Source organism: Mus caroli, unplaced genomic scaffold, assembly GCF_978045245.1.
Source record: "Mus caroli unplaced genomic scaffold, Mus_caroli_1 scaffold_16, whole genome shotgun sequence".
Classification (NCBI taxonomy): Eukaryota; Metazoa; Chordata; class Mammalia; order Rodentia; family Muridae; genus Mus; species Mus caroli.
Window position 1 is genome coordinate 27,593,079 of NW_028227271.1, and position 24,756 is coordinate 27,617,834.

Below are 24,756 nucleotides of genomic sequence, written 5' to 3' on the forward strand. Positions count from 1 at the left end.
CCAACGGAAAGATAGTTTTTCCTTTTTTAGTGTTTTTTAAGCTCTTTTGGAACAGTTAAGAAGTTTCCGTGAATTACTAGAGACGATGAGGTCACCAGTGACAGGGAAAAAAAAAATCCTGAAATCCAGGAAAATCACTTAGTCCCTGCGGGTGCCTACAGGGTCAGCAGAGCCCCAACAGAGAGGGGAAGGTTGGGATCAGGTAGGGAGCTGTGTGTCCTGGATTTGGGGGTGTGTTTACTCACCTACAATGAGCTGTTCCAGGTCCACCTGAGTCTTTTGTTCAGGCTCTGCATGCAACACCAGGAACCCTGAAGCAGGTGGGATAAGCTGTATGGTGTATAAACTGGGCGGCAGGGCGTGCTAGGGTAAGGAAAGGGCCTGCTTACCTGTGAACATGGGGGCAGCAGCTCTGACGTCATCCCAGCTGCTTTTGAAGTAGAACAGGTTGGTGCTCACTAGGCGGCCCAGCAGGTCAGGGAAGTGGTGCATCTGTAGAATATGAGGGTCAGGGTCCTCAGCCCAGCCCTGGGAGGGGCTCCCACACACACGCTGCTCACCAGGTGCTTGCACGTGGAATTGAGGAACTCCCCAAAGTGCACACTGCGGCCCTCCTGAAGGTACTTGTAGAAGGCAGCCGCCAGCTCCGCACATTCCAGGTGAGGGACACACATGCACAGGGCAAACTTGCAGGCCTGTGAGATAATGGGGTGCTGAGCCCGAGGTCCTCTTGGGGCTGAGCCCGGCACCCTTTCCTTTAAACTCAATGGTCACTCACACTGGCCACTGGAACCTGAGGGTCCCGCAGATGCAATAGGAGTGGCACCAGCCCACCCACGACCTGCTCCAGGAAGACATCCTCACAGTCCCCATGGCAGGCCTTGTTCAGGTGTCCAAAGAGGCGGATGGATGCTGTCCTGAACTCCACTTTTTCCTAGCGGGGTGCAGCCACGTCAGCACCAGCCCCCCTTTCTAGGCAGGCCTCGCTGCATTCTTAGCCCCCTCCTTTTGTGCTGTGGATTTGAAGGTGGGTTGCGGTGGGCATGCAACAGTGAGCATAGGAGGTTGTAGGCTAGCACAGAAGATTTGATCATTGGTGTTGGGGAGCCAGAGTAGTCACCCTCAGCACTCGCACAGGGATGTCTGCCAACAGTTACAGGGTCCGGCTGAGGGTTAAGCTAGACCTCTGGGTGTCAAGCAGCTTACACTGTCAAAGAAGGGCCGGATGCGGATGGTCGTGTGCAGCAGCACCAAGCGTAGGTCCCATGGCTCCACTAGATCCAGCAGCCGTGAAAGGCCCACCATGGCTTCCAAGGCCACTGGACTGTGTGGTTCATCACCATCATCCAGTCCACTGACCATGGCTGTCAGGAGCTGCGGGCCATGAGCTCGCACCTAGGAGACAGCTGTGTTCAAGGGACCCACCCTCCAATGAACCCCCCTTTCCCTATGCCATGGTAAGCTAGATCAGCTTCCCCATGCCGCCCCCTTAGACTCAGCCATATCTCCTGGCCTCCTGGGGGGCCGACCCACCTTGTCAGGTGAGCCAGAAGCCATGTTGGCCAGGCCTCGGAGCACTAGACGCCGTACGCTGGCACTGGAATCCTTCAGGCGGGCTGTCAGGTTGTCCAGCAGTGGTTCCAGGAGCATCAGGTCATTGACCACGTTACTGCTAAGTAGCTGGAGGTAGAGCTGCTCTGACCATTTGCACCTACTGATCCACACCAGCTTCCGCCCACACACTAGCCATAAGAGGGTTCATGGGAAGGGGAAGTTGAGGGCCTGCGCCTACCCTGGCCTCCCAGTCTGCAGAGGCTCATCAGTCTCTGGCAGCAGGCTCGGACCTGACCTAGGGCCTACCCCTGGCTGACTCTAGCCAAGGTTTTGCCAGGTGAGGCTAAGCAAGCTCTGGCAAGGACTGGAGAGGCCAAGCAGCTTCTCATTTCAAAACACAAGGCTTATGATGTGGTCTCCCCAAGGTCCTACCTCAGCCAGGAAAGCTGTAGAAGTGACCCTCTGGATCTCATACACGCTGTTCTGTGTGCACCCCAGGGCCTTCATCACCAGAGGAAGTCGGGGGCCTGCATACTTTGCCATGGAGCTAGGGAAGGAGACCCCAAAAGGCAGGAGCTAGCCACCCTGGATGTTGGCAAACACTGTCCCAGACCAGCTCCTGGGTTGCCCCCAGGGTATTTTACCTCCCACTCTGCATGGCTAGAACCCCAGACATTCTCCCCTTTCCAGTCCACAGGAGGCCCCTTCTCTCTCTCTTTTTTTGTTTGTTTTTTCAAGACAGGGTTTCTGTGTAGCCCTGTCTGTCCTGTCTGTAGACCAGGCTGGCCTCAAACTCAGTTCACCTGCCTCTGCCTCCCAAGTGCTAGGATTAAAGGCGTGCGCCACCAGCTGCCCAGCAGGAGGCCCCTCCTCTGTGCCTGTTGACATGTGTCCCATGCCCCTGATGTCTCCCTTGGACAGGTTGTCACTGCTTACCTTGCCAGCTGGGCAACTCCATCTTCGTGCCCTGACGAAGTTTTGAGTAGCTCCCAGCCCCGCTCCAGTTCAACACAGCGCAGCATGTCCTGACTGCCACTGCGGAGCAGCAGGGCCTGAAGGGCATCCACTGCAGAGCTGTTGGTGTAGGGTGGGTGGGATCTGATGGCCCATCTGCTGTGGGTACCCTTCCCTGGGTGAAGCATAGGCTCTCTGAAATGTTCCCTTCTACCAAGCCCAGCGAATGCTGGCAGTCGGTCACTTGGGAGAGCAGCTCCCTTGCACATTCAGGAAAGGATCCCCCTGGCTGCCCTGGCCTATCCTTGCTAGGTATCCTTCCAGGAGCCGACTCAGAAGAGCCCTGTGGATCCTCAGTAGGACTGATAATGGGCTCAAAGGGAAGACCAGCCTGTAGGCTCGGAGGTGAGCTAGCTAGATTGGTCTTTACCAGACTTGAGGAAAATATACAAAACCATTAAGATATATACAAGGGCCACAGATTTAGTTTTTAAGATGTGTCCAAGCCAGGTGTGGTGGTGCACGCCTTTAATCCAGCACTTGGGAGGCAGAGGCGGGAGGATTTCTGCGTTCGAGGGCAGCCTGGTCTACAAAATGAGTTCCAGGACAGCCAGGGCTATACAGAGAAACCCTGTCTCAGAAAAAAAAAAAAAGAAAAAAAAAAGTGTCCACCCCTGAGCCTGGACCTGGATATAGTCTGTGTCTATCTTGAGGATACAGAGGCCTCTGGAAGGGGTGACAGGGTCCTGCCCAACTCAACTGGGGCTTGAATAGATCCTTAAAGTGAGGCCACAATGAGACATCAGCTAAGCTAGGGATGGGGGAGGGGCACTGTGAGACAGGGCTATCCCTACTGACTCCTTCCCTAAGTTCCTGTGGCAAGGATCTGACTCCAGTCTATTGCAGGAGGGCTAATGGTGTTGCTTCCTAGGCTTAGCTAGAATTGGAATTTGGCCCCTGCTAAGATAGACCCTTCCCCTGTAGGGAAAAGTTAAACAGATTGCTATACCAATGTAGCTTATCAGAATGGGTAACACCCCTTGCAGAAATGCATGGCCCTCCAGTACCATAGCCCTGATGCATTTGCAGTGTCCTGTAATGCCCAGGATCCTGGAAGATGGACCCTGAGGTCTGAGGGTCAGGGGTAGCACAACACAACACTCCCTAGGTGAGGTTTCACCCACCAAGAGGTGATGGCAGCGAGAGCCTGTAACTGCAGTGGTTCCTTCCTCCATGGGTCCCATAGGAAAGACTGACTGCCAAATGGGAGAGCAGGATGGGAGGGAAGGTAGGGTCCAACTCATGCAGCGCTTGTCTAGGAAGAGGGTAGGCCTTGCTGGCCTGCATGCTGTGTAAGACCTTAGCTGGTAGCATCCAGTGGAAGGCATGATGGACAGGACCATGCAGAGAGCTAGAGTGGCTAGAGGGCTGCAGCCTGAGGGGACAGGTGGGAGATATGGAATGGTTTCACCTCCTGTGACCATCTTTAGGTGACATGCTATTAACAGCCCTTAATGGGCATCTACAGGTTCTATCCTGCATAGGCTCATCCCCCAAGAAAAGAACTGGAAGGCCACTCTTGGGAATCCTGGGCTCCAGGGGAAGATCTAGTTGCTTCAGGGTAGTCTACTCTGACTGCAGACAGAGAAAATGGTACAACAGCTGCTGTGGTGACTGGGTAGATGCCAATAGTATACCTACAAGGAACATCCTCTGTGTGGGCAGGGCCAACCACAGGCCAGATGAGGACTGAGTGTGGGCCTAGCCCAGACCTGAAGAGCCACCCACCACTGGTCACAGGATGAGTGGACTGGGGCCTATAGCCCAACTGAGAACTGCTCAGTTTTTCACAGGCCACTGCCACATCTATGAAGGGAGGCTTAGGGACATATGAGCAATTGGTACCTATCTGCATAGAACTTTGAAGGATGGTCATGATTGGTGACCCCTGTCAACTACGTGCTGCAAAGAGATCTCAGCCCAGGAGTCTTCACAGGTAGGAGAGCTGTTTCCGAGCACACGAGGCTCGGGTCTGCTGTCTTGTTCATACTTTACTGTGTATCTGAGCAGGAGTGATGGCAGCAGTGGGGTAAACTGAGGCTGTCCAACCCCAAGTGTCTGTGTCTAAGTGGCTAAGGTACCAAAGCCAGATAACCTGGATAGGAAGGACCTAGGGCAGTCGGAATGGGAAGATGGTGGCCTTATCCTATGGTTTAGATGGCACTGCTGCATCTCTCTTGGAGGTCTCAACTTCTGCTTAGACTGTGGCCCAGGGTGCTGCACAGAGCCAGGCCAGCACCAGCATGCAGGAGTCAGATACCATGGTGTACCAGGGCTCCCCAGTCATAAGCAAGTACCCTGCCTCAAGTGCCCTAATGAGCCAGGACTTAGCAGAGAGTAAAAACTCAGCCCTGGATAGCAAGAGATGCAGGGCATGTTAGCAGCTCCTGTCCTGAGCTGTGAACATCCATCATGGTTACAGTGCTGGACAATACAGGTTCAGCCCGGCCACAAAACTCAGGGCGCCAGTCTGACCTCATCTGCGTGCTCTCTAGCCCCAGCTAGCACAGCCATGTGATACTTTACTATCCTAGTCTGAAGCTACCTGCAGGGGTGAGAAGAAACCCTGGAAGCCTGAAACACAAATGACCGTCCCAACCTGCACCAGGAGAGATTTTGGTCCTGGGAAGGAAAGCTACTCCCAAGCTCACCGCTCTTCAGACAAGGTCTTTTATGTCTCCTTCAAGGCCAGGCAGCTGACAACACACACACACACACACACACACACACACACACACACACACACACACACACGAGCAGGGGATGATAGGCGAGAACCCCATTACCTGCAGGGATCAAGATTCCTGGCTGCTCTGGCCGGGCTGGTGCTTCTCCGCTCCTTGGCTTGCAGGTTCCGGGGCAGCTGCACACCCACGGTACAGCTAACTCGTAGGAGGAGTGCTGCAAACAGCTGAGGGTAGAGCTCCAGGACCACGGTTCCAGATGATGGGGCAGACAGGACTTCATACAGTGCACAGGTGGCCTGGGGTAGAGCCACTACAAGTCATATCTCCCTCAAGACCACAGCAACTCCTGTACCCCTACTCCAGGACTCAAAGGGGTCCAAGCCTTGCATGAGCCCCATGTACAGTTGAAGTTTTGAGTCTCTAGGGAGAGGTAGGAGGAACCCAGGAAGCCACAGAGTTGGTAGGACCCTGTGTAGCTCAGTCCTCTGAGCATTAGGCAGGAGAGAGGAACAGTGTGGCCTTCGTGGGGACAAACTTCAGACCATCTGTTCTTGGTTCCTTAGAAAGGAGAGGAAATTCTCACAGCTGCTTTATTGCTTAAAGTGTGGCTGGGCTGGGTTTATTTTTTTTTCCACAGGATAAAATGTGAAGTGTGCTCCCTTGGGAGCTAACACCTGCTGGTCTTTATGAGCCCCAGCACAGCTGCCAGGTGCCTTTGGGGTACCCAAGCCTCATGTGGGGGCAGGGGCAGCATGTAAGGTAGCCCCCCTAGTCCCTACTCACCGCAAGGGGAAGCAGCGTCGCTACTCTGTCTGCAGTGCTGCCCAGGAGGAAGGCACGGCTCTCCTTGAACGGGACATCTTTGCTCATCTTCTCCAGAAGTAACTCTAAGACCTGAGCTGTGAGGCCGGGCTCCACTGCCAGTGCCCGCCACAGGGCGCAGGTGTGGCTGCAACAGCAAGGAAATGCATCCTGAGCCATTGCTTGCTGCAACACCCTGCTCACCACCACCTTGTGCTGCAGTTGTCCCCAGTTCTGCAAGACTCAGACATGCCAGAGTCATCTTGCTGGGAGAGAGATGGTGCCCTGATGTCAGATCTGAACTTGCCCATTCTTCTGACCCCAGGGTTTGGAAACAGCTGGCAATAGAAGCAGAAGGAAACCTGCCGGCCTGTGCACAGAAGACCTAAGGCAGGGAGCATAGCGTCTTTAAGGAGCTGCCGGAAGTAAAGATTAGGCTTCTCCAGAGGAAGCATCAATCCCAGGCCCCAGGGACAGGGACAGCACACAGTCAGAGGACCAGGGACACAAGAGGAGGCATGAGGAGAGCACTCAGGCACGACAGGTGGCAGGATAGCCTGTCTCTCATGGCAGTGCCCAACACACTGGGAGGCAGGTATGCCCATGTATCTGCAGAAAGGTACAACAAACTTCTGACTTCTATTAGAAATAGCCAACTACAAATAGCGACTCTAAGAGAGCTGATGTCTACAGAATGGCGTAGTGAATAAGGGGATCTGCAAAGGCCCCATGGTCCGAGTTCAATCCCTGGGACTCACACAGCAGAAGGAAAGAACCAGCTCCCAAAACTAGTCCTGTGTCCTCAGTTCTGTGGCATGCACATACATACAAAATTAATATAAAATATGAGGTTAAGAGAACCAAAGAGACTGTAGAGATCAAGCACATATCACACTTGTTAGGCACATTGGTATCAGCCCAGATAAGGCAAGTGAGAGAACGGGGAAGTTGGGGTTTGGAGGTTGGTGCATGCCTTTAATCCCAGTACCCAGGATGAAGATCTTAGGCCAGCCAGAGTTGTACAGTGAGATCCTGGAGGGGGTGGGACACTACCTAGGATTTAATACAAAGAGCAAAGAGGAGTTCAGAAGACAGAACAAGACAGGCAGGCAGTAAAGCTAGCAGCTCAGAAATATCAGGGGAAAAAGATTGAGGTTTTGTCTGCAGTTGATGAGAAAAGTATAGAGGTGCAACCCCAGACTTGGAGACACGAGGGTCAAGAATTCAAGGCAGCCTCAGCTACAGAGCAAATTTAAGGTCAGCGTGTCTCAAAACAAAATGAGGCTGTGCAACACTATTGTACAATTCAGAGGCCCAGTAGACTAAGATAGCAGCAAGAAGCAGAGACCACTCCAAGTGAAAAGCTACATCTTACAAAGACAGTGAGCTAGTCACACATGGGTCCCTTCGCAGCAACCAACAGAAAGCAGAAAGTGACATTATTTCATGGATACCACTGGAAACATTCTCCAAGTTGCAAGACCAAAGAGTCTGTGAGGAAGGCAGACCACCCTGCCATGGCACAGCCGTGTGCAGTGCTGTGAAGGACTCACACCAGCACCCGAGTGCCCTGAAGCCAGGCTCAGTTCCCCCAACAGATGGCTGTGCACCACCCTTAAGGCCAGAGCACAAGCTATTCAGATTCTGTGGCCCTCACGCCCTTGGGTGCAGTGCTTTCTGTTTAGAGCGGCCCATCACAGGTGTAGTGGATGAGCATGGTGGGGGTCACAGACCTGCAACTCCTATGCCCTGTATGTCAGAAGTGGTATTCATCTTTCCCAACCATTTATAAGCACCAAGTCCCGTCGTGGCACACAGGCTTGGCACAACTCAAAGGCCTACCCCACCCCCACATGCATGTGACAGGCTCTTCGTGTCCTATTCTACAGAAGACTTCTAAACTCTGGCTACTTCTTAATGGCTCAGAATAGAAAGGCTTATGGACATCCCCTGGGAAGGTACAGTGTAGATAAGACACACAGCAGTAAGAGCAAGCCACCTCGTATCTTAAGAGCAGTATACTGAGCAAGTAAGTCAGGAGTCTTCAGTCCACTCACAGAGCTCAGGATAAGGCAAAGCCCCTCTCCTGCCCCAGGAAGCAGCAGAAGGGCACTGGTGGCAGATTGAGGGCTCAGCTGAAGAGTAGAGGGGACCCAGAGGCTGGACGCCTCTTCTGCCTCCATCCAAGCAGTATCTGAAGTCTGTAAGCACAGAGAGCCCTGCAGGGGTGCCAGGATTTGCAGGCCTTCCTATGCACATCTATGTCTCAATGGGAGGTGAAATGACTGCAGAAGATCCCACGGGGAACAGGTAAGGAAGTTCACTTAAATGAGAACTCCCCACTCTAGTAACAAAGGAGGGGCTAGAGAGATGGCTCTGCAGCTAAGAGGGTTTGCTTCAAGAGTTCAGATCCCAACACCTGTTTGGGATGGCTCACAACCACGGGTAACTCTGAAGGATACAACACCCTATTCTGGCCTCCAGGGACACTCCCATCAACACACATGCATGCTCAAAAGAGACAGAGAAGAAATACACAGACACACACACACACAAGGGGAGAGACAGGCAGATTCACACACACAGAGTCACTCCCAATGTGCAGCCTCCAAGCTTGATAAGAGTACAAGCTGGTAGTGACACATGCATCATGTACCTTAGCACCTTCACAAACAGGGACCACACCATCTGGACCAGCAGTGGCCTTAAGTCTGACCCAACCAAGACTACAAAGAAAGATGAGACCAAAAAGCCCATACTCTCAAGCCAGGGTAAAAGAGAAAGGCTGGCAAGAAGAAAAAGAGGACTGTTTTGGTGAGGTGAGTGACGATTTAGGGAGATGCAGTGATACAGGGCAAACACAGTTCCTAGGCTCCTCGAGGAGCCCACAGTGGTCATGGTGAGGTTTTGCTCACTGGTGCTGAGTGTGCTAGTGAGTCACTGAAGCACAGCAGCCAGGAAGTGTCGGTGCCAGAGAGGAGGTTAAGAGGAGGTCCAAGAAGGGTCTTAATCAGGATCCTGAGACATATGGAGAAGGATAGATGCCTTGAATACCTGAGAGGCAGGGCCTTTTTCGATTTGATTATCTTTTTCACAAGCCTAGGTCCATGGGGACTCCTGAAGAAAATTCAGGGTGCAGAGGTAGGGGAGAGATGCTGAAGGAACGCATACACTATGCCATGCAGGAATAAAAGCCCCAAAGTTGGAGTATGGCTTCCACCAAACACGCTCAGGGTACCGGGTACCTGTCAAAGGGCAGGGGGCTCCCCAGGAGACTGGATACCACAGCCTCGCAGTGCTGAGATGCTAGGAGGTATACACTGTGCTGGGCAGCTGGTAGGACGTGTTCCTCCTGGGTATCCCGCAGCTTGGCTCGCAACACACTCACAATCTCAGGTACCTGCAGACAGGACAGGCTCAAGTGGGAGGTTGCAGTCGGGCTTTGAAACTCGGTACACATCCATACCAGACGTGGTAGGGGAGGGATGTGCGTACGCGCGCGCGCACACACACACACACACAGATATCTCTAGTTCGTTCCATAGCCTAGGTCATGAGAAGGAAGGTCCTTAGAAACGCAGAGCTCTTGGTGGCAGGCTGCAGGCTTGTGGCAGAAAAGTCTAAGACAATCCCCCCACAGGTGTGGGGAGCTAAGGATGAGAACCCGGATCCCATGTGAGAAGAGACGAGTGGCCAGGGCCCAGTGGTAGCGCATTTACTGATCTGTAGGAGACTACCCTGGCTTAGATTCCCAGCGCTACAGATGAGAAGGAGGAGGCAGAACAGAAGTACAGCTACTCGGAGATGGCCTGAGTAGGTGATTAAGGAGGCTCCACAGTGTTCCTGTAACTCAGCCATTGTCTGCCAAAGGTGGGACTCATTTGAGGAATCAGGCTGGGACCACACGGGAATGATGGACCTGTGACTGAGAGGAGGGGCAGGGCCTGAGGCAACACCAACCTCAGCATGTGGGTGTCTTTCTGCTGTACAAAGCAGGTAACACAAGCACTGGGGAACATGAATACATGCAAGTGGGAAAGCTCTGGCCTCCGGGAGCTCCCTTTGGAACTACATAATGTGGTGGGTGGATCTGCAGCCTTGACTGCTCTCCAAACCGCAGCCTACCCTGGGCAGTCTTGCACAGCTTGGCTTATGAGTCTCCTCTCAGGTTCTAGACATGCAGAGTCCCCCCCTCCACCCACACATTTGGTCAAAGCTGCATGCACAGACCACAGGAGAAAATGTCATTTAGCCCCTGGGAATAGTGAACACTCTAACCAGAGTTAGTCATTTCCATCCCTCTCCCCCTTGGCCAGGGAACCATTAGATGGAACCAGAAAGTTCCCCAACACTGGAAAGATTCTGGGTCCAATGGGGATGGTCCCATCTCCTTGGCGAATCCAGGAGGCTGAAAATTCAGTGTAGACTACGCATGGCAGCGTCCTCGGAGTCTACAGGGCTCAGGGTTATGAGGTGACTGGATGGCCTTCCTTGGGTACAAGAAGTCGCTCGCCCATGGTTCGCTAACGGCATAGCCCCCTCCTATCCACCTGCTCATCTGTCCCTTCATCTTTTCGATCTGTGTCCTGTCCCGGCTGTGGCCTCAGCAGGCCTGTGGCATCTGGCCACTGGCAACTGAGAGCTTCCTCCATACTTCTGGCTTCTAAAAAGCTTGCTGGTTGTTCCTTTGCTGGGGAAGTTGTGTTTGTTGGGCTCTCATTAGGAGCGAGCCGTACTCCCAGCTCCTCTCTAAAGTTGTGACAAGCGTTATTGAGTCTCTGGGAGATGTGTTAGCATTGGTCCAGGCCTACTGCTCAAGGTAGTGACTTCTACCAACTCTGAAACGTGCACTTTTCTCCCAACTATGACAGCAGTGACCAGGTGTGGTGGCCTGGTAGTGGGAGCAGTTTCCTGATCATTCTGGCTTCAAAGCCCACCTTCACTTCTAAGTTCTGCCCAGAACCCCACTTCCTGACCACATAGGCAGGTTCTGTCTGATCTGTGTGGTCCCTTCCCTCTGTCCTCAGCACCTGGGAGTACTCTTGCTTTATTGATCAGCTTGGTCTAGGTCTTTTGTTCACAATAGCTTCATGAAGGTATGGTCCCACTGTGGTGGTTCTAGCACACTGATGATCATGCAAACAATCATAAATCCGTTCCAGAACTTTCCATAACCCCCGAAGGACTCCTTTCCCACCTCTTTTCCATCTCCTCAAACCTCAAATCTACATTCTTCTCTGTGGACTGCCTGTTCTGAATATTTCATGGAAATGGATTACATGGTGCATAGTGCTGCCGCTTCTGGCTTTCCTTAGGTACAGTGTTTCTCAGGACTTGTCTATACTGCAGATGTGTTAGAACTTCATTCCTCCGTATGATGAGATTGCAGTCCACTGTACAGAGAAGGGTACCACATTTTCTTTTCTCATTCACAAACTGGTAAAGTTTACACAATGCTGCTATGAACGTACGTGTGTAAGTTTCTGCGCACATCCTGGAGTGTTCCTAGGATTTTCCTGGGGGCCACATGTAGCCCTCATGCTGACTTCTTGAGTACATTCCTGACTGCTTTCACATGATGGCGTCTCTCTGTGCCCTCGCCCCTTGCACTGGGTTCCCTTTTGAGCCTCAGAAGAACCTCCTCCCATTGTCTGACACAGGTGCTAAAGGTCTGCTCTAAGCATCCTCCCACCTTGCCTCACTGGCAGTGTGCTTTGTTCACAATCATGCTATATCCGGTGGTACCTTAGTCCAGCTGCATGCCTCCCCTAGAACCTCAGTGACTCGGTGTTGAACCAGAAGTCCAACAGCACCAGCCTGTCTGTAAGAAGCTCCTGCTGGAGCCTCTTGGGGCAGAAAGGTTTCTCATAACCCTAAAGGGCCAAGAAATCAGATATGCCAAGTTATAAGATAATTGAGATGCCAGGTACAGGCTGAAGTCTAAACTCTTGACTGGGCTCAGCCATGCCAGGACACCTGGCTCTATTAAAACAAAGAAAGAAAAAAGAAAAAAAAAAAAGGAGACCGAAAATCATAAAGCTCTGCAAAGAGTCCAACAGTGATTTCTGGGACATGACACCAAAAGCACGGGCAATAAAAGAGAGAAGAAGGTGACACCAACCTCAACCTCAAAACTTTGGCATACAAAGGGACAAATCAACATAGGTACTACAGAATGAAGCACATATCTGATAAGGGTTAGTATCCAAGATGTACAAAGGTAACAAACCCATTAGCAATCTCTGAGGGCCAGCAAGGTGGCTCAGTGGCTAAAGGCACTTGCCTGGTGACCTGAATTCTATCCCCAAACCGATGGAACATTAATAATAAAGTCTAAAATTCACAGGATGAATTCCCCTATGGTGTCAACAACAACAACAAACGGGCTTGAACAGGCATTTTCCAAAGGCAATATACAAACGGCCAATATGCATATGGAAAGATGATTGGTTTCACTAACTGCCAGAGAAATGCATGTCAAAATCACAAGGATGGGGCTGGAAAAACAGCTCGGTGGGTAAGAGTGTGTCCCACCATACACAGTGGGACCTCCGCTCTTACAGAGGTTATGAGTTTGGTTCCCAGCACCCACACCAGGCAGCTCCAGCTCTAATGGCTGTGGCCACCTGCATTCTTGTGGACACACACATACATACACACATACATATGCACATACGTAATTTAGAACAAAACCAAAAACAGGATGTGGGCTGGTGAGATGACGTTCTGTCAAGCCTGAGGACTGGAATTGGATGTCCCCAGTGTCACAGGATGAATTCCCCTATGGTGTCATCTGAATTCGATGTGTGTGCTATGGCATGGGCACCCGTAAGTTCTGATGCTCCCAAATAATTAAAACACATACACGCACACAGAAGCACATTCAGAGAGTCTTGCTCTTCCAAATGACCCAGAGATGGGTTCCCAACACAGCTTTGGGTGGTTTCCAATTACTTGTAACTATTGCTCCAGAAAGCCCAACCCTCTCTTCTGGCCTCCACAGACATAACCCCCTCCCTCACCTCCCCTCCCTCTCCTTCCTCCATCTCTCCCCCTCTCCATCTCTCTCCCTCCCTCTCCCCCCCCCAACACACAGAAAAAGAAAAAGAAAAAAGGAGTCAGGCTTAGAGAGAGAGCTCAACTGTTCCTGTTGGACCCAAGTTCAGTCCTCTGCACCCCATGGTGGTTAGTAACTGTCCCTAACTCCAGTTCCAGAAGATCTATTAGCATTGTCTGGCTTCTACAGGCACTGCACACATATAGGACACACACATGCATGCATGCAAAACAGTCATACACATAAAACAAGTAAGTCTAAAATAAAATTGAATTAAAAAAACAAGATTTGTGAGGCAGAGGCAGGCAGATTTCTGAGTAGGCCAGCCTGGTCTACAAAGTAAGTTCTAGGACAGCCAGGGCTACACAGAGAAACCCTGTCTCGAAAAACCAAAACAACCAAACAAACAAAAACAAAAACCAAAAAACCAAAAAACAAGATTTGTTATTTATGTGTATGAGTGCTTTGCGCACATGTATGTCTGCACCGCACACATGTCTGATGTCCACAGAGATTGGAAGAGTGTATCGGATCCCCTGGAACTGAAGCGATAGACGGCTGTCATCACCATGTGGATGATGGGAATCAGAAATAAGGTCCTCTGGAAGAACAGCCAGGGCTCCTAACAGCTGAGCCGTCTCTCCATCCCTAAGTGAACTGTGCAGTGTGGTCACACACCCACAGAAAGCAAGGACGCAGGAGCTTTGTGCAGCTGTGCTCACTGGCTCTTCACTCCCGTCAGCCAAGAGGCAGAAAGAGCACAAATGCTCACCTCTGGATGACAGTTAAGCCAAATGTGGACTGTACATGGACTAGTCACAGGTACCTGGTGGCCAACTCTTCCCCTTCCAGTTGTACAACAAAGATGTCCTTGATGTCTGTGCCAGGGAGCTTTGTGGCTTTGGAAAGCCACTGTGCCCTCTGCCCTCCTGCTTTGCTTCCCTCCAGGATCCCACCAGGCCGTACCCCACAACGCCGGCTTCTTCATCAGCTACCCAACGGCACACGGATACACCCGTCTAGAGGGCACACCGAGGGAAGCACCCTGGTCTCGAGGTCCTTTAGTTAGATGCTCTGTTCTCTTTCACTGCATAGTTCCTGCCCCAGGCGTGGCAGAACCCCAGAATACTCAAGGTATTCCTACAGATCAGTCAGGAAAGCACAGGCAACCCAACTAGGGACTGGGCAAAAAACTAGTGTCCTCGAAAAGAAGTCATCAAGTTTCCCCAGTCACCAGAAAAATGCAAATTAAATCCCAGCATGGAATATCACAAGCCCATCACCAAAAGACAGAAAGTGGAGCCCTGGAAAAACCACCACCACTCTCTAGGTAGGTCACAGCTGGAATGTACGCTCAGACAGCTGTTACAGACAGCATAACCTATGGCTACGGGCTCTGGGATGGCAGATGAACCAATGTGAGAGCCATGACCAGGAGCAAGCTGTGGGTTAGCACAGGGATTGCGAGGGATCTCACCTTTACACTATTTGTAAGACACTTGTATCGGGAAGTGGAGGTAGCCTGGGGTGTCAACAGGGGTCAAGGAAGACTTGGACACTGGCAGGTGACTGTAGATGACTGTGGTAACTAATACTCCAGCTCCTCTTCTGGGATACTTCAGTATAGAACCTCAAAACCCCCTCTAGCAAATGAGCTGAGCCCACACACTCCAGGACTGTACATCTACTCTATGGCTGCCCAGCCTGTTGAAGCCGAACAGATCTAAAGGGATTGAGCGCAGCAACACCCTTCACTCTCAGTGCATGCCAAATCAAGCCATAGGTGCTTCCAATATGTGTTTGGGAACTACCAGTAGAATACAACTGTGGGCTGCGGCCCTCCAGGCACAGTGAATAGGCTGTAGAGAGCAGGCAGTGGGGCAGAGCCGCAGTCCTGTGCGTGAGCTTGGAGTTTCTGTACAAGAGCCTCAAGTCCCATGGCTGGCAATCTCCTGAGACTTGGTGATGCAATGCACACAGGGTCAGGAGCTCAGCAGGTGCCAGCTCAATGTTAGTGCTTGTGGCTTTGGACATGGCGGGGGCAGGGGGGGGGCATCATATAGTTCAGGTTGAGCTCAAACAACCTATACAGCTGAGGCTGGCCTTGAACCCCTGATCTTCCTTATCTCCACTTCCAAAGTGCTGGGATTAAAGGCATGAATGACCATGCTTGGCTCTCCTCAGCTTCTAGGTACAAGTGACCCCCCTGCCTCAGTCTCCCAAATGGCAAGGACTGTAAGAACAGAGAGGACAAACCATGCCAGGCCTGCACTTTCCTTAAGGAGCCCACAGCTTTAAAAACTCTTAAATTCTACCCCCACCTGCACCCTTCTTGACACAGGGTGTGTAGCCCTGGCTGTCCTGGAACTCACTCTGTAGACCAGGTTGGCCTCAAACTCAGAAATCCACCTGCTTCTGCCTCCAGAGTGCTGGAATTAAAGGCATGCATCACCACTGCTCAGCTTAAAATTCTTAATAGAGTTGTTTTTTAAGTGGCCTGTCCATATCAGACCCAGAACAGACACAGTCAGAACTCCAAGGGTCATCAGGGCACCAGCCCTCCCCTCGCCCTCCCCATCCCACCCGTCTCCGCACTTACCTTTTCCAGCAGCACATTGCCCCGCTCCTTCAGCAGGCAGTTGATCATGACTGTGGCTGCGCGCGAGCAGTTCTTGTCTGGGTCTCCCAGGCTCTCAAACACTGTGAGCAAGAGGCTGATGAGCTGGTCTGAGGGGAGGCGCTTGGAGATGACCTACAAGGGCGATGCCGGGACAGAGAAGCAGGATCAGCCCCCGACCACATCCCGAGGGAAACATCAGGGCCTAGCTCTCCCGAGTTCACCCTTCTGGGTCTGGAACTGTTCCAGGAAGGTGGTCCTTGTGCAGCTGCAGGGCAGGGATCACACAGGGGACAGGAGAGTGACCTGTGTAGAGCTGCTCTGGAACTTTCTAGAATACAGGGACTTCAGGACAGGTCTGCAGCTCCCTCCCCCTCCAGCTCCGCCTCTTCTTTCTCTCCCAGCACGGGAAATACACCAGAAGGAAGAGCATCATGGTGCCAAGCCCCAACAGAAACCCTCACCATACCAAGAAGAAGAGAAATGTTCATAGACAGGGTTACAAAAGAGGATTCACTGAGGGAGGAGCTAATTTGGCTATCCTTAGAGCCCTGCTGGCCTCCAGACTAGACATCTCTCAGGCTGGATATGGTACCCAGGGCGTGTGGTACACAGGACAGGAAAGAGACATTTTAGCCCCGTGTTGCACTTCCAAATGCTGTGGACAAAGTGCCTCAGCCTCCTGGGACCCAAGACGGGGCCCACGCTGGACCATGCATGTGGCTCTAAGCAGTTGTCAGCTCTGGTTGGGACACTCACATAAACACCAGCACCATGCCCTCCAACTCTAGAAACCCACCAAGTCTTCATTAAGGAAGCCGGGGGCAGGCGGCAGGCAGCTGTACAGCCGGATGCATCTCAAAGTATTCAGAGCCCTCTTGGGCATTCCCCAAGACCTCACCATTGGGCACACCTTGATCCTGCCCAGACTGTGGTATCCCGAAGCAGGCAGGTATGGGAGACAAGGCAGTGTAGACCAAATGGGGCCCCAAACACCAATCCCTTGAATGAAACCTGCTCACAGCTGCCCCTCCGGGCCTGCTGAGTGAGAGAGGTGCCAAGTGCTTCCTTGGCAGTCCCTTAGCCCCAGGCGCTGCAGCCCCTCCTTCTCGTTGCTGGGATTCCGTAAGTACCTGGGCTATGCTGTGGCAAGTGTGGAAAAGGATGGTGGGATCGGGGTTCACAAGGCCATCCTTCAGGGTGAGGAGCCGCTCGGCCACATCATCACGATGGTCTCGGGAGAAGCCTAAGGACCAGAGTTGACTGAAGCCTTCCCCAGTGATTCCAGTCTGACCCCACACCCAACTCTTGCCTCCATGGTCCCCACATCCCCAGCAGGGCTCACCCTCATAGCCCAGCTGCAAGTAGAGCAGGGAATAGACACAGCCCACGGCTTCCTGGCGGGTGGTAGTCCATGTGTCTGCACACCGTGGAGCAAAGAGACCGACCAGGAGACCCAGGTTGTGGAAGGGTACCAATGTCTGCAGGGAGATGGAAGGGGGCGGGGCTGTCGGGATTCTGGGGAATAGTCAACCACAGCCTTTATCAGTAGGACCTAGAGGGGGGCTATGTGGCCTGGACCCTCCAGCAAACGTTTCCTCTTCACATCTAGTCCACCTCGCTCCCTAAGTGTAGGGAGTGGGGCCATAGGACTCTGCTGACCCAACTGCCACCGGTGAAATGACTCCCAGATGGCAAGTCTATGGACAGGGGAAGGAAACAGTGTAGCCCTTTACCCTGAGTGGCCCTCAGTCCATCTCTCAAGTTCTGCTCACCTTATATTATGAGCCATCTCTCCCTCCTCAGAGCAGCCCTGCCTCCTGCCTGTCAGAGGCTGTAAACCCCTGCTCCCAGGACATACACACATGCCTCCCCTAGTTCCCTCAGCTGGACAAAGCAGGCCTAGATGCCCCTGAAGCTCCACATCCCAAAAGTCACCAGATGAGAAAGGGGAATTTCAGGTCAGCAGTGAAAGGTTAAGGCCGGATGCAGACCTGGGAACAGGTGGCTGCTGTTCCTAATATGGTTCAACTCATGTCAACATAAACTGAAAGAGACCACAGTTATCTCTACCACACAAACATACACCCCAAAACAAGACAAGATCATCACAAGAAAACGCCCAGTATGATTCCAATAGAGGACAAGAAGATGTTTGTAAAAGTCCACTCTCCGTTCCTGACAGAGTTCTGATGAACACAGCCAGTGCCAATCAAAACCAAGTGGCTCAGCAACGGAGCTAAGCACAGCCTCCTAGGAGTGGCTGCTTCACCCATGGTAGGTCCTTGGTCCTTGTCAGAAAAGACTGAGGCAAGGAAGGAAAGCAGTGGGAGGCCAGGGAGCCTGCAGGTTGTCCTGAGGCCAGGCAGAGGGCTGATGGAGGGAGGGGTGAGGGATGCTGGAGAGAGGGGTGAGGGGTGCTGGAGGGGGGGTGAGAGGTGCTGGAGGGAGGGGTGAGGGGTTCTGGAGAGAGGGGTGAGGGGTGCTGGAGGGGGGGTGAGATGTGCTGGAGGGAGGGGTGAAGTATGCTGGAGGGAGGGGTGAGGGGTTCTGGAGAGAGGGGTGAGGGGTGCTGGAGGGGGGGTGAGATGTGCTGGAGGGAGGGGTGAAGTATGCTGGAGGGAGGGGTGAGGGGTGCTGGAGGGGTGAGGGGTGCTGGAGGGAGGGGTGAGGTCCAGTACTCACGCTGACATGCAAGTGCTCCTGGAAGAACTCCAGCAGGCAGGCGCCCAAACCAAGTGCTCGTGCCCGCTCATGACCCCTCGGGGATTTGATCCACGGGCTCAGGTGCTGTACGAGAACAGACCTGACACAGGTGCCTGCTGTGGGAGCAACCCAGGAGGGCAGAAGCCCACATCCCAGTGGGACCCAGGGTGGCTCCCACCTTAGGGCCTGCTGTAGCTCGCCCCTGCCCACTCGAGATGGCTGAGAATGATCCAGGCCTCTTAGGCACTGGATGCCTAGACTAGGGACGGGTGCTGCCCCAGCCCGCTGTAACAGTGGAAGGAATGGGAAGGACACCACGGCAGGGTGTGCATGTTGTCATCTTGCTTGCCTCGGGTGCTTAGCAGATGGCAGCCAGGACTCATGTGATCCATCCCAGAACTTGTAGCAGTCAGGGAAACGCAGCAGAGGCACTATCTGGCCAGAGGTGCCCAGGCAGAGGGGACGCGGTCAGATGCCCCTCCCCTAGAGAAACTGCCAAACTGTCTCCTTAGTACCTAACCACAGTGGGGGAGGGGAGCAGGAAAGAGACAGCCAGGAACTAGGTGGGACAGTCAGACTCCATCACCCCAGCAGTGCACACCCACAGCACACCTCTACCATGATCTGCAGGCCTTGGGGGGTCATGTTCTGCCGCAGCAGGCTTGTCAACAAGTCTTCAAGGGCACACACCGTGTCCAGATACAGAGGCTGCAGGGAGAGCCAGACCACCAGACCCATGCGTGATCCCGCTTCTTTCAGAGGCAGATCTCACTCCCTGCCCTGCTCCTGCCCCACCCTCCACCCCCACCCCGCTGCCACCCTTGGACGTGCAATACCTCCCGGCCAATGCCATCTTCCCCCTCAGCCTCAGGTGGCAGGGCCATGACACTGTGTAAGCAGCTGTGGACCACATCTGCCTGTGTCTGCTCCTCTAGTGCAGGCTCCAAGTTGCTGAGCAGCAGGTTAAGGGCACCAATAAGTGTCTCCCTGACATCTTCTCCAGCCTGCCCTCCCCACAACCCCGCCCTAGAAACCACTGGGCCTACATGGATGGTCCAGCTACCATTACGTTCAGACGATTTCTGATCTATAATGCATTCTATACATCCGCATACAGACCCACAGGCCCACTCAGTGCACAGAGAGGCAGGAAAGGATACACCAGGTATGTGCAGGCCAGCATGGCTTTCTTCCGAATGGGTGTTCTCAGGCAGTCTGGAGGTTCTGCCCTGATGAATTCCTTGGGGAGGCAGCATATAACAGGCCCTATTAGCCTCCTCCCTGCCCCCCCCCCATCTCTCCCATGAAGTGGGTAGTTGAGGCCTCTGAGGCGCAGGGTGGTCTGCACCCACTCAAGCCCAGTGACTGCCCGGGCCTCACCATCATCTGTGTCACCAGCTCTGTTTTCCTCGAGAAGTGGAAGGAGCTGGCTTGTGCGCTGCTGCACATGGCCTGGCTGACCATGCATAGGCTCTGGACGAGGCAGAGCTTCAGGGCCGGGTCCTAGAGGAAGAGCTGGCTGCAGGAGGTTTGCATATCTGCCCCCAGAACTGCCCCAGAGTAGCCACAGAGCAGAGCCCAGCCTCAGAAACTGGAGTACACGCCCTTTCTTGAACAGCCAGAGCGGCTGTTCACTGTGACCAAAAAGCCCGACAGCAGCCTCCTGACCGAGGAAGAGACCTAGGACCTGAAGTTCCAGGGCCTTGGCCCACAGGGGAACTGCTGTGTACTATGACAGTTTCATAGGAGACAGGAGAGAGGCCATTCTGAGAAACAGAGGGCCAACCCTCTTACTCCTAGGGGCTGGGCGGGGGAAACAAAAAAACTAAAAGAACCTCACCCATCCAGCCCACTCCCTCACCCCTGAGGCTCCCCACTCCTCAGGAAGAAAGAATTGTCCCTCTAAAAGGCCTGCCAGGTTAGTATCAAGGACGTCACAGAGGAAGTATGTTAATGAGACCAAGGGAACCTTTGGCCCTTTTCAATAGTTCTGGGCTTAACTAGCCCTCCCCTAGGTGCTCTCTGGGGTCTAGAGAAAGGCAGCCCCAAAAGCATTGGGAACAGAGCCAAAGGAGCCCGGAGCTATCGCTGGGCTATGTGTGTGTGGGGGGGGGGGACACAGCTGTGAGTGGCCTATCAGCTGTCTCTAAGGATGTAGCCCAGGATCAATTACCCAGAGGCAGAGAAGCCTGGCTCTGTCCTCAGCGCGCTTGCTTAGCTGCTCCACAGGGAAGTGGGCAGGAGTCTCAGAGCTGTACTCCACCACACTTCCCCAGGACCACCATGGCCAGGAAGCCCAGCTCTAGGTTTGGCTCTGCCCCAAAGCCCAGCCCAGAGGAGAGAGAAAAGCATAGTTCACACACGGTCAGTCACCATACACTATACCTTGGTCTCTACCTTTATTCCCAGAACCTAAACAACAAAGAGTGAAATAAGGTAAGACTCTGGCATTGTGTGTCTGGCCCCCATGGACAGCGGCAACGCCCACCTTGGTGTTGAAGCACTGGAACATGTTGCGCAGGATATCAGACTCTACCCTGGCCAGCACCAGCTCTCGAGGAGCCTGGGCAGCCACGTGCCCATAGCATAGGATCAGAGAGCTCTTCATTCTTTCCACTTCGTGCTCGCTTCGATCCTGAGGTAGAGAGTCAGCGGGACGGCACTTACTCAGTGAACTACTCTCCCAGGGAGCCTTGCTTTGCAGTGGGCTTTCTATCCCCTAAAACTCCTGGAATAGCCAGAGCCAGCTAGGGACACCAGAGGGAGCATCCAGGGATGGCAGGAGGGCAGCCCTGGGCCCACACATGCCCACCAGGAACCGTTTGGTTGCAAGAAAGGGCTGAGGCAGTGGGACCAAGAAACAGGGGAAAGAAAGCTGGAAGCCTAACAACCCGAAAACTAGGGCTTGTAGATGCCAACATCAGAAAAGACAGTGTGGGGGTGGGGGCAGGAGGGGCAGGAGCTACAAGTGGTCGCACACCTTTATCCCAGCACTCTGGAGGTAGAGGCAGATCTCTTTGAATTTGAGGCCAACCTGATCTACACATCAAATTCTGTGCTAGCCAAGGCTAAACAGTGAGGCCCTGTCTCAAGATAGAGATAGAGGGAGCTGGAGAAATGGCTCAATGGTTAAGAACACTTGTTCTTATAGAGGATCCAAGGTTCAATTCCCAGCATCCACATGGTGGCTCACAACCATACATAATTCCAGTTCCAGGGGATCCACTGCCTTCTTCTGACCTCAGTGGGATCAGGTGCATAAATATACATGTAGGCAGAACACTGGTACACATAAAACAAAATGAAAATGAATAAATAAATCTAAAAACACTTTTTTTTCCCTTTTTTTTTTTTTTTTTTTTTTTGAGATAGGGTTTCTCTGTATAGCCCTGGCTGTCCTGGCACTCACTTTGTAGACCAGGCTGGCCTCAAACTCAGAAATCCGCCTGCCTCTGCCTCCCAAGTGCTGGGATTAAAGGTGTACTCCACCATACCTGGCCTAAAAACACTTTTAAAAAGAGATAGAGGAAGACGAGAAAGAGAAAGAAGAGGTGTGTGGGTCCTTGCACTCCTGGGTCAACCCTCGGGTTCCATGAGTGGAGCAATCACTAGACACAGAGCAAAATGGCCAGGGTCAGGCATGGTAGGAGAGTCTGAAAACCCAAGCACTCAGGGCAAAGGACAGACAGCCTGGCCTTAGAGAAGGGGACAGCTCTAAGTTCCCCAGCTGTGTGGTTCAGATAGGAAATGTCCCTAGAGCTCAAGGGTCCCCAGTGCTGCAAGGGTTAGAGAAACATTTGAAAATGTCCCTAAAGTTCACATGTCCCCAGAGCAGCAGTGTTCAAAGACAGAAACCCTTGGAAGTGACTAGTTCATCAATGCACTAACCCATTACGATTCATAACAATGGCAAAATTACAGTTATAAAATAGCAATGAAAATTACTTTGTGGTTAGGGGTCAGCACAACATGAGAAACTGCATTAAAGGAGTGCAGCATGGGGAAGGCAGAGAACCCCAGAAATGAACTCTTTGAAGGGTTCAAAGCAGCACGGGTCTAGAGGCAGTTAAGTGTGCTCTTGGCTCCTGTGAGGTGAAAAGCTCTCTTCATCTGCCCCTCCACCATGCCTGGCCTGCACAACCTCTGAAACTAGGAGACAGACTACCTCTTCCTCCTTAAAGTCGATTTCCTCAAGTATTTCGTCATAGCAACAGAAAGCTGATCACCACAGAACCTTGCCACTTAGAACTCTCATTACCCACAGCTAGAGGAACAGCACTCCAGTCAGCTAGGGCTTCTGGGAGGCCCTCAGTGGGAGGAGAGCTCAGGCCCAGAGGAGGAATGGAGGATACAAAGCCTGAGGGAACCCAGCCCTAGCCTTCATCTTGAGAGAGAGCAGAGGGCAGGAACCCACCCTACCGCAGACATGAAAAGTGGGGCAGCCACAGACAGATATCTACTCACAAGGACGCTGTTCTGGGTAATGACCGTCTTACCTTAAAAATGCTAAAGATGCCGGTGGACTTCCTAAACACGTCTGACCTCACAAAGTCCTCCAGCTGTGCTAGAGTGTCCTCAAGGTGGGTAATGGCACAGATCCCAAAGCAACAGGCCAGGCCCTGGGGAGGTGCACGGGTGTGCTCACACTTGGGCACAGTGGCCCACCTGCCCACACGCTGTGTGGGGAGGAGTGTATATCCACACGTACACAAAGTTCCACACACACATAAACCCGAAGGCACACCAAATACACTCGGACATCCTTGTAGAAGCAAGCAGTGTGCTTCGTGTGCAAGCATGTACCTATGTGCTCACAGCACACGTGGCTAGCTCAGAGTGGCAGATGAGCACGGCCTCACAGCCCCGGACACTGGGGACTACCCACCTCCTGCTCTGCCTCTTCTTGGTATCTGGCTGTCTCCAGCAGCTCTCGGAGGTGTTTCCTCACCACCTCCTTACTTGAAGCAGCGCCCAGCGTGGTCCCTATGCACTTATACAGGAAGTTCTGGAACACAGTAGAGAATGCAGACGACCCTGACTCCCGAGCAGACAGACACTTGCACTGTGGTGGGTACTGCCAATGGAGAGCTGTAGTCTTTCTTCTTTCTTTTTGGTTTTTTTGATATATGGTTTCTGTGTGTGGCCCCAGTGTCCTGGAACTAGCTGTGTAGACCAGGTTGAACTTGATCTCACAGATCCGCCTACCTCTCAAGTATTTGGGGTTAAACGTGGGCACCACTACACCCGGCCCCTTGGAGAGGAAGCTGTATTTCAAGCAGGACATAGGAAGGGTCCTGCATGAGGAGGTGAGACCCAAGCTGTGTCTGAGGAACAGTGAGCAGGCAGCTGTCCCCCATCTCCCAGTTGTTAACTGCAGCGAGGAGCCTCCTGACCCTGCTTGCTTTTTGTGGCTTGGCCAGGGTTGCCAGAGTCAGGAGACAAAGACACAGACAGGCAAGATCAAAGACTCAAAGCGTGAGAGCTGGGAGCTAGGGAATATGCAGAGGTCCCCGTCCCCAGCTAGCTTGTCTCAGGCACCTTCTCCTGAGGAGTCCCACTGTAAGAGGGCAGTTGCTTGCACATCTCTTGGCTCAGCTGGCAGATCCAGATGTTGTCAGATACCACAGTCAGGGTGTCTCGCAGGAACTGAGGGGGGAGAGCATTGGTGAGGCCTGAGGCAGGGCCTTGACACGTGATAACCTTATGGTGACTCCTGTTGGTAAGTGATCTTTGAAGGTGGGTAGCTATGAGGCACGCTGAAGCACAAACGGCTCTGAACTCGGCTGGAGATGGGGGAGGAGGGAGAAGCCCTTTCTGTGTCCAGGATGAGCAAAAGTCCCTCACATTTGGTGCTGAGTGATGCCAGGACATCTGAGACCAGCCGCCATCCTTACCCCAAACTCCCCCCACCACTGAGCCCATCCCCTAGTCACACCACCAGATGAAGTTGGATAACAACAAGTCCCTAGGAAGGCACAATACACCGGTCCCACATTTGCTGCCCCGGCCCTCTGTGCCCAGGCCCAGAATGTCCCAGAAAGGCACAGACAGGCCCTTGGCCTTCTGCTCCGTCTCTCACCATTAGAAGCTTTTCTTCCCACTCCTTCAGTGACAGGCTTTCCTCGGTGTGCTCTGAAATGACCAAGAAGCCCACTGGCTGGGGTCCTGCCAGGCAGGCTCATTCCAACATGCACTAGTGGGCCCTCCTTGTCTCTGGGAATTCCCAGGAGAGGAATGCAGAAACCAGTCAGGGCACAGTTGGCATCCCCTTCCCTTGTGAGCCATCCAGGCCCTTTCTTAGATTACAGCTTGGATCATTT

The 24,756-nt window shown here is 52.9% G+C and overlaps 1 protein-coding gene across 6 annotated transcripts in view; it reads right to left on the reverse strand.

Moving 5' to 3' along the window:
- Mroh1 (maestro heat like repeat family member 1) overlaps positions 1-24,756 on the reverse strand; it is a 74,771-nt gene that overhangs the window by 316 nt on the left and 49,699 nt on the right. For 4 of the 6 annotated variants that reach the window (XM_021183458.1, XM_021183457.1, XM_029469604.2 and 1 more), the window contains exons 19-43: positions 24,516-24,568; positions 23,975-24,082; positions 23,322-23,441; positions 22,933-23,055; positions 20,925-21,071; positions 20,822-20,848; positions 19,817-19,939; positions 19,597-19,676; positions 19,273-19,387; positions 19,049-19,144; positions 18,416-18,520; positions 17,076-17,211; positions 16,864-16,976; positions 15,713-15,865; positions 9,302-9,456; positions 6,039-6,204; positions 5,355-5,551; positions 2,491-2,628; positions 1,987-2,101; positions 1,534-1,680; positions 1,207-1,395; positions 779-934; positions 561-695; positions 390-492; positions 246-311 (exon numbers count right to left, since the gene is read on the reverse strand). In XM_021183458.1, the coding sequence (XP_021039117.1) occupies positions 246-311; positions 390-492; positions 561-695; positions 779-934; positions 1,207-1,395; positions 1,534-1,680; positions 1,987-2,101; positions 2,491-2,628; positions 5,355-5,551; positions 6,039-6,204; positions 9,302-9,456; positions 15,713-15,865; positions 16,864-16,976; positions 17,076-17,211; positions 18,416-18,520; positions 19,049-19,144; positions 19,273-19,387; positions 19,597-19,676; positions 19,817-19,939; positions 20,822-20,848; positions 20,925-21,071; positions 22,933-23,055; positions 23,322-23,441; positions 23,975-24,082; positions 24,516-24,568 (3,066 nt within the window). The remainder of the gene's footprint in view (positions 1-245; positions 312-389; positions 493-560; positions 696-778; positions 935-1,206; positions 1,396-1,533; positions 1,681-1,986; positions 2,102-2,490; positions 2,629-5,354; positions 5,552-6,038; positions 6,205-9,301; positions 9,457-15,712; positions 15,866-16,863; positions 16,977-17,075; positions 17,212-18,415; positions 18,521-19,048; positions 19,145-19,272; positions 19,388-19,596; positions 19,677-19,816; positions 19,940-20,821; positions 20,849-20,924; positions 21,072-22,932; positions 23,056-23,321; positions 23,442-23,974; positions 24,083-24,515; positions 24,569-24,756) is intronic. The other 2 variants (XM_021183460.1, XM_021183459.1) reach the window with 1 other exon arrangement.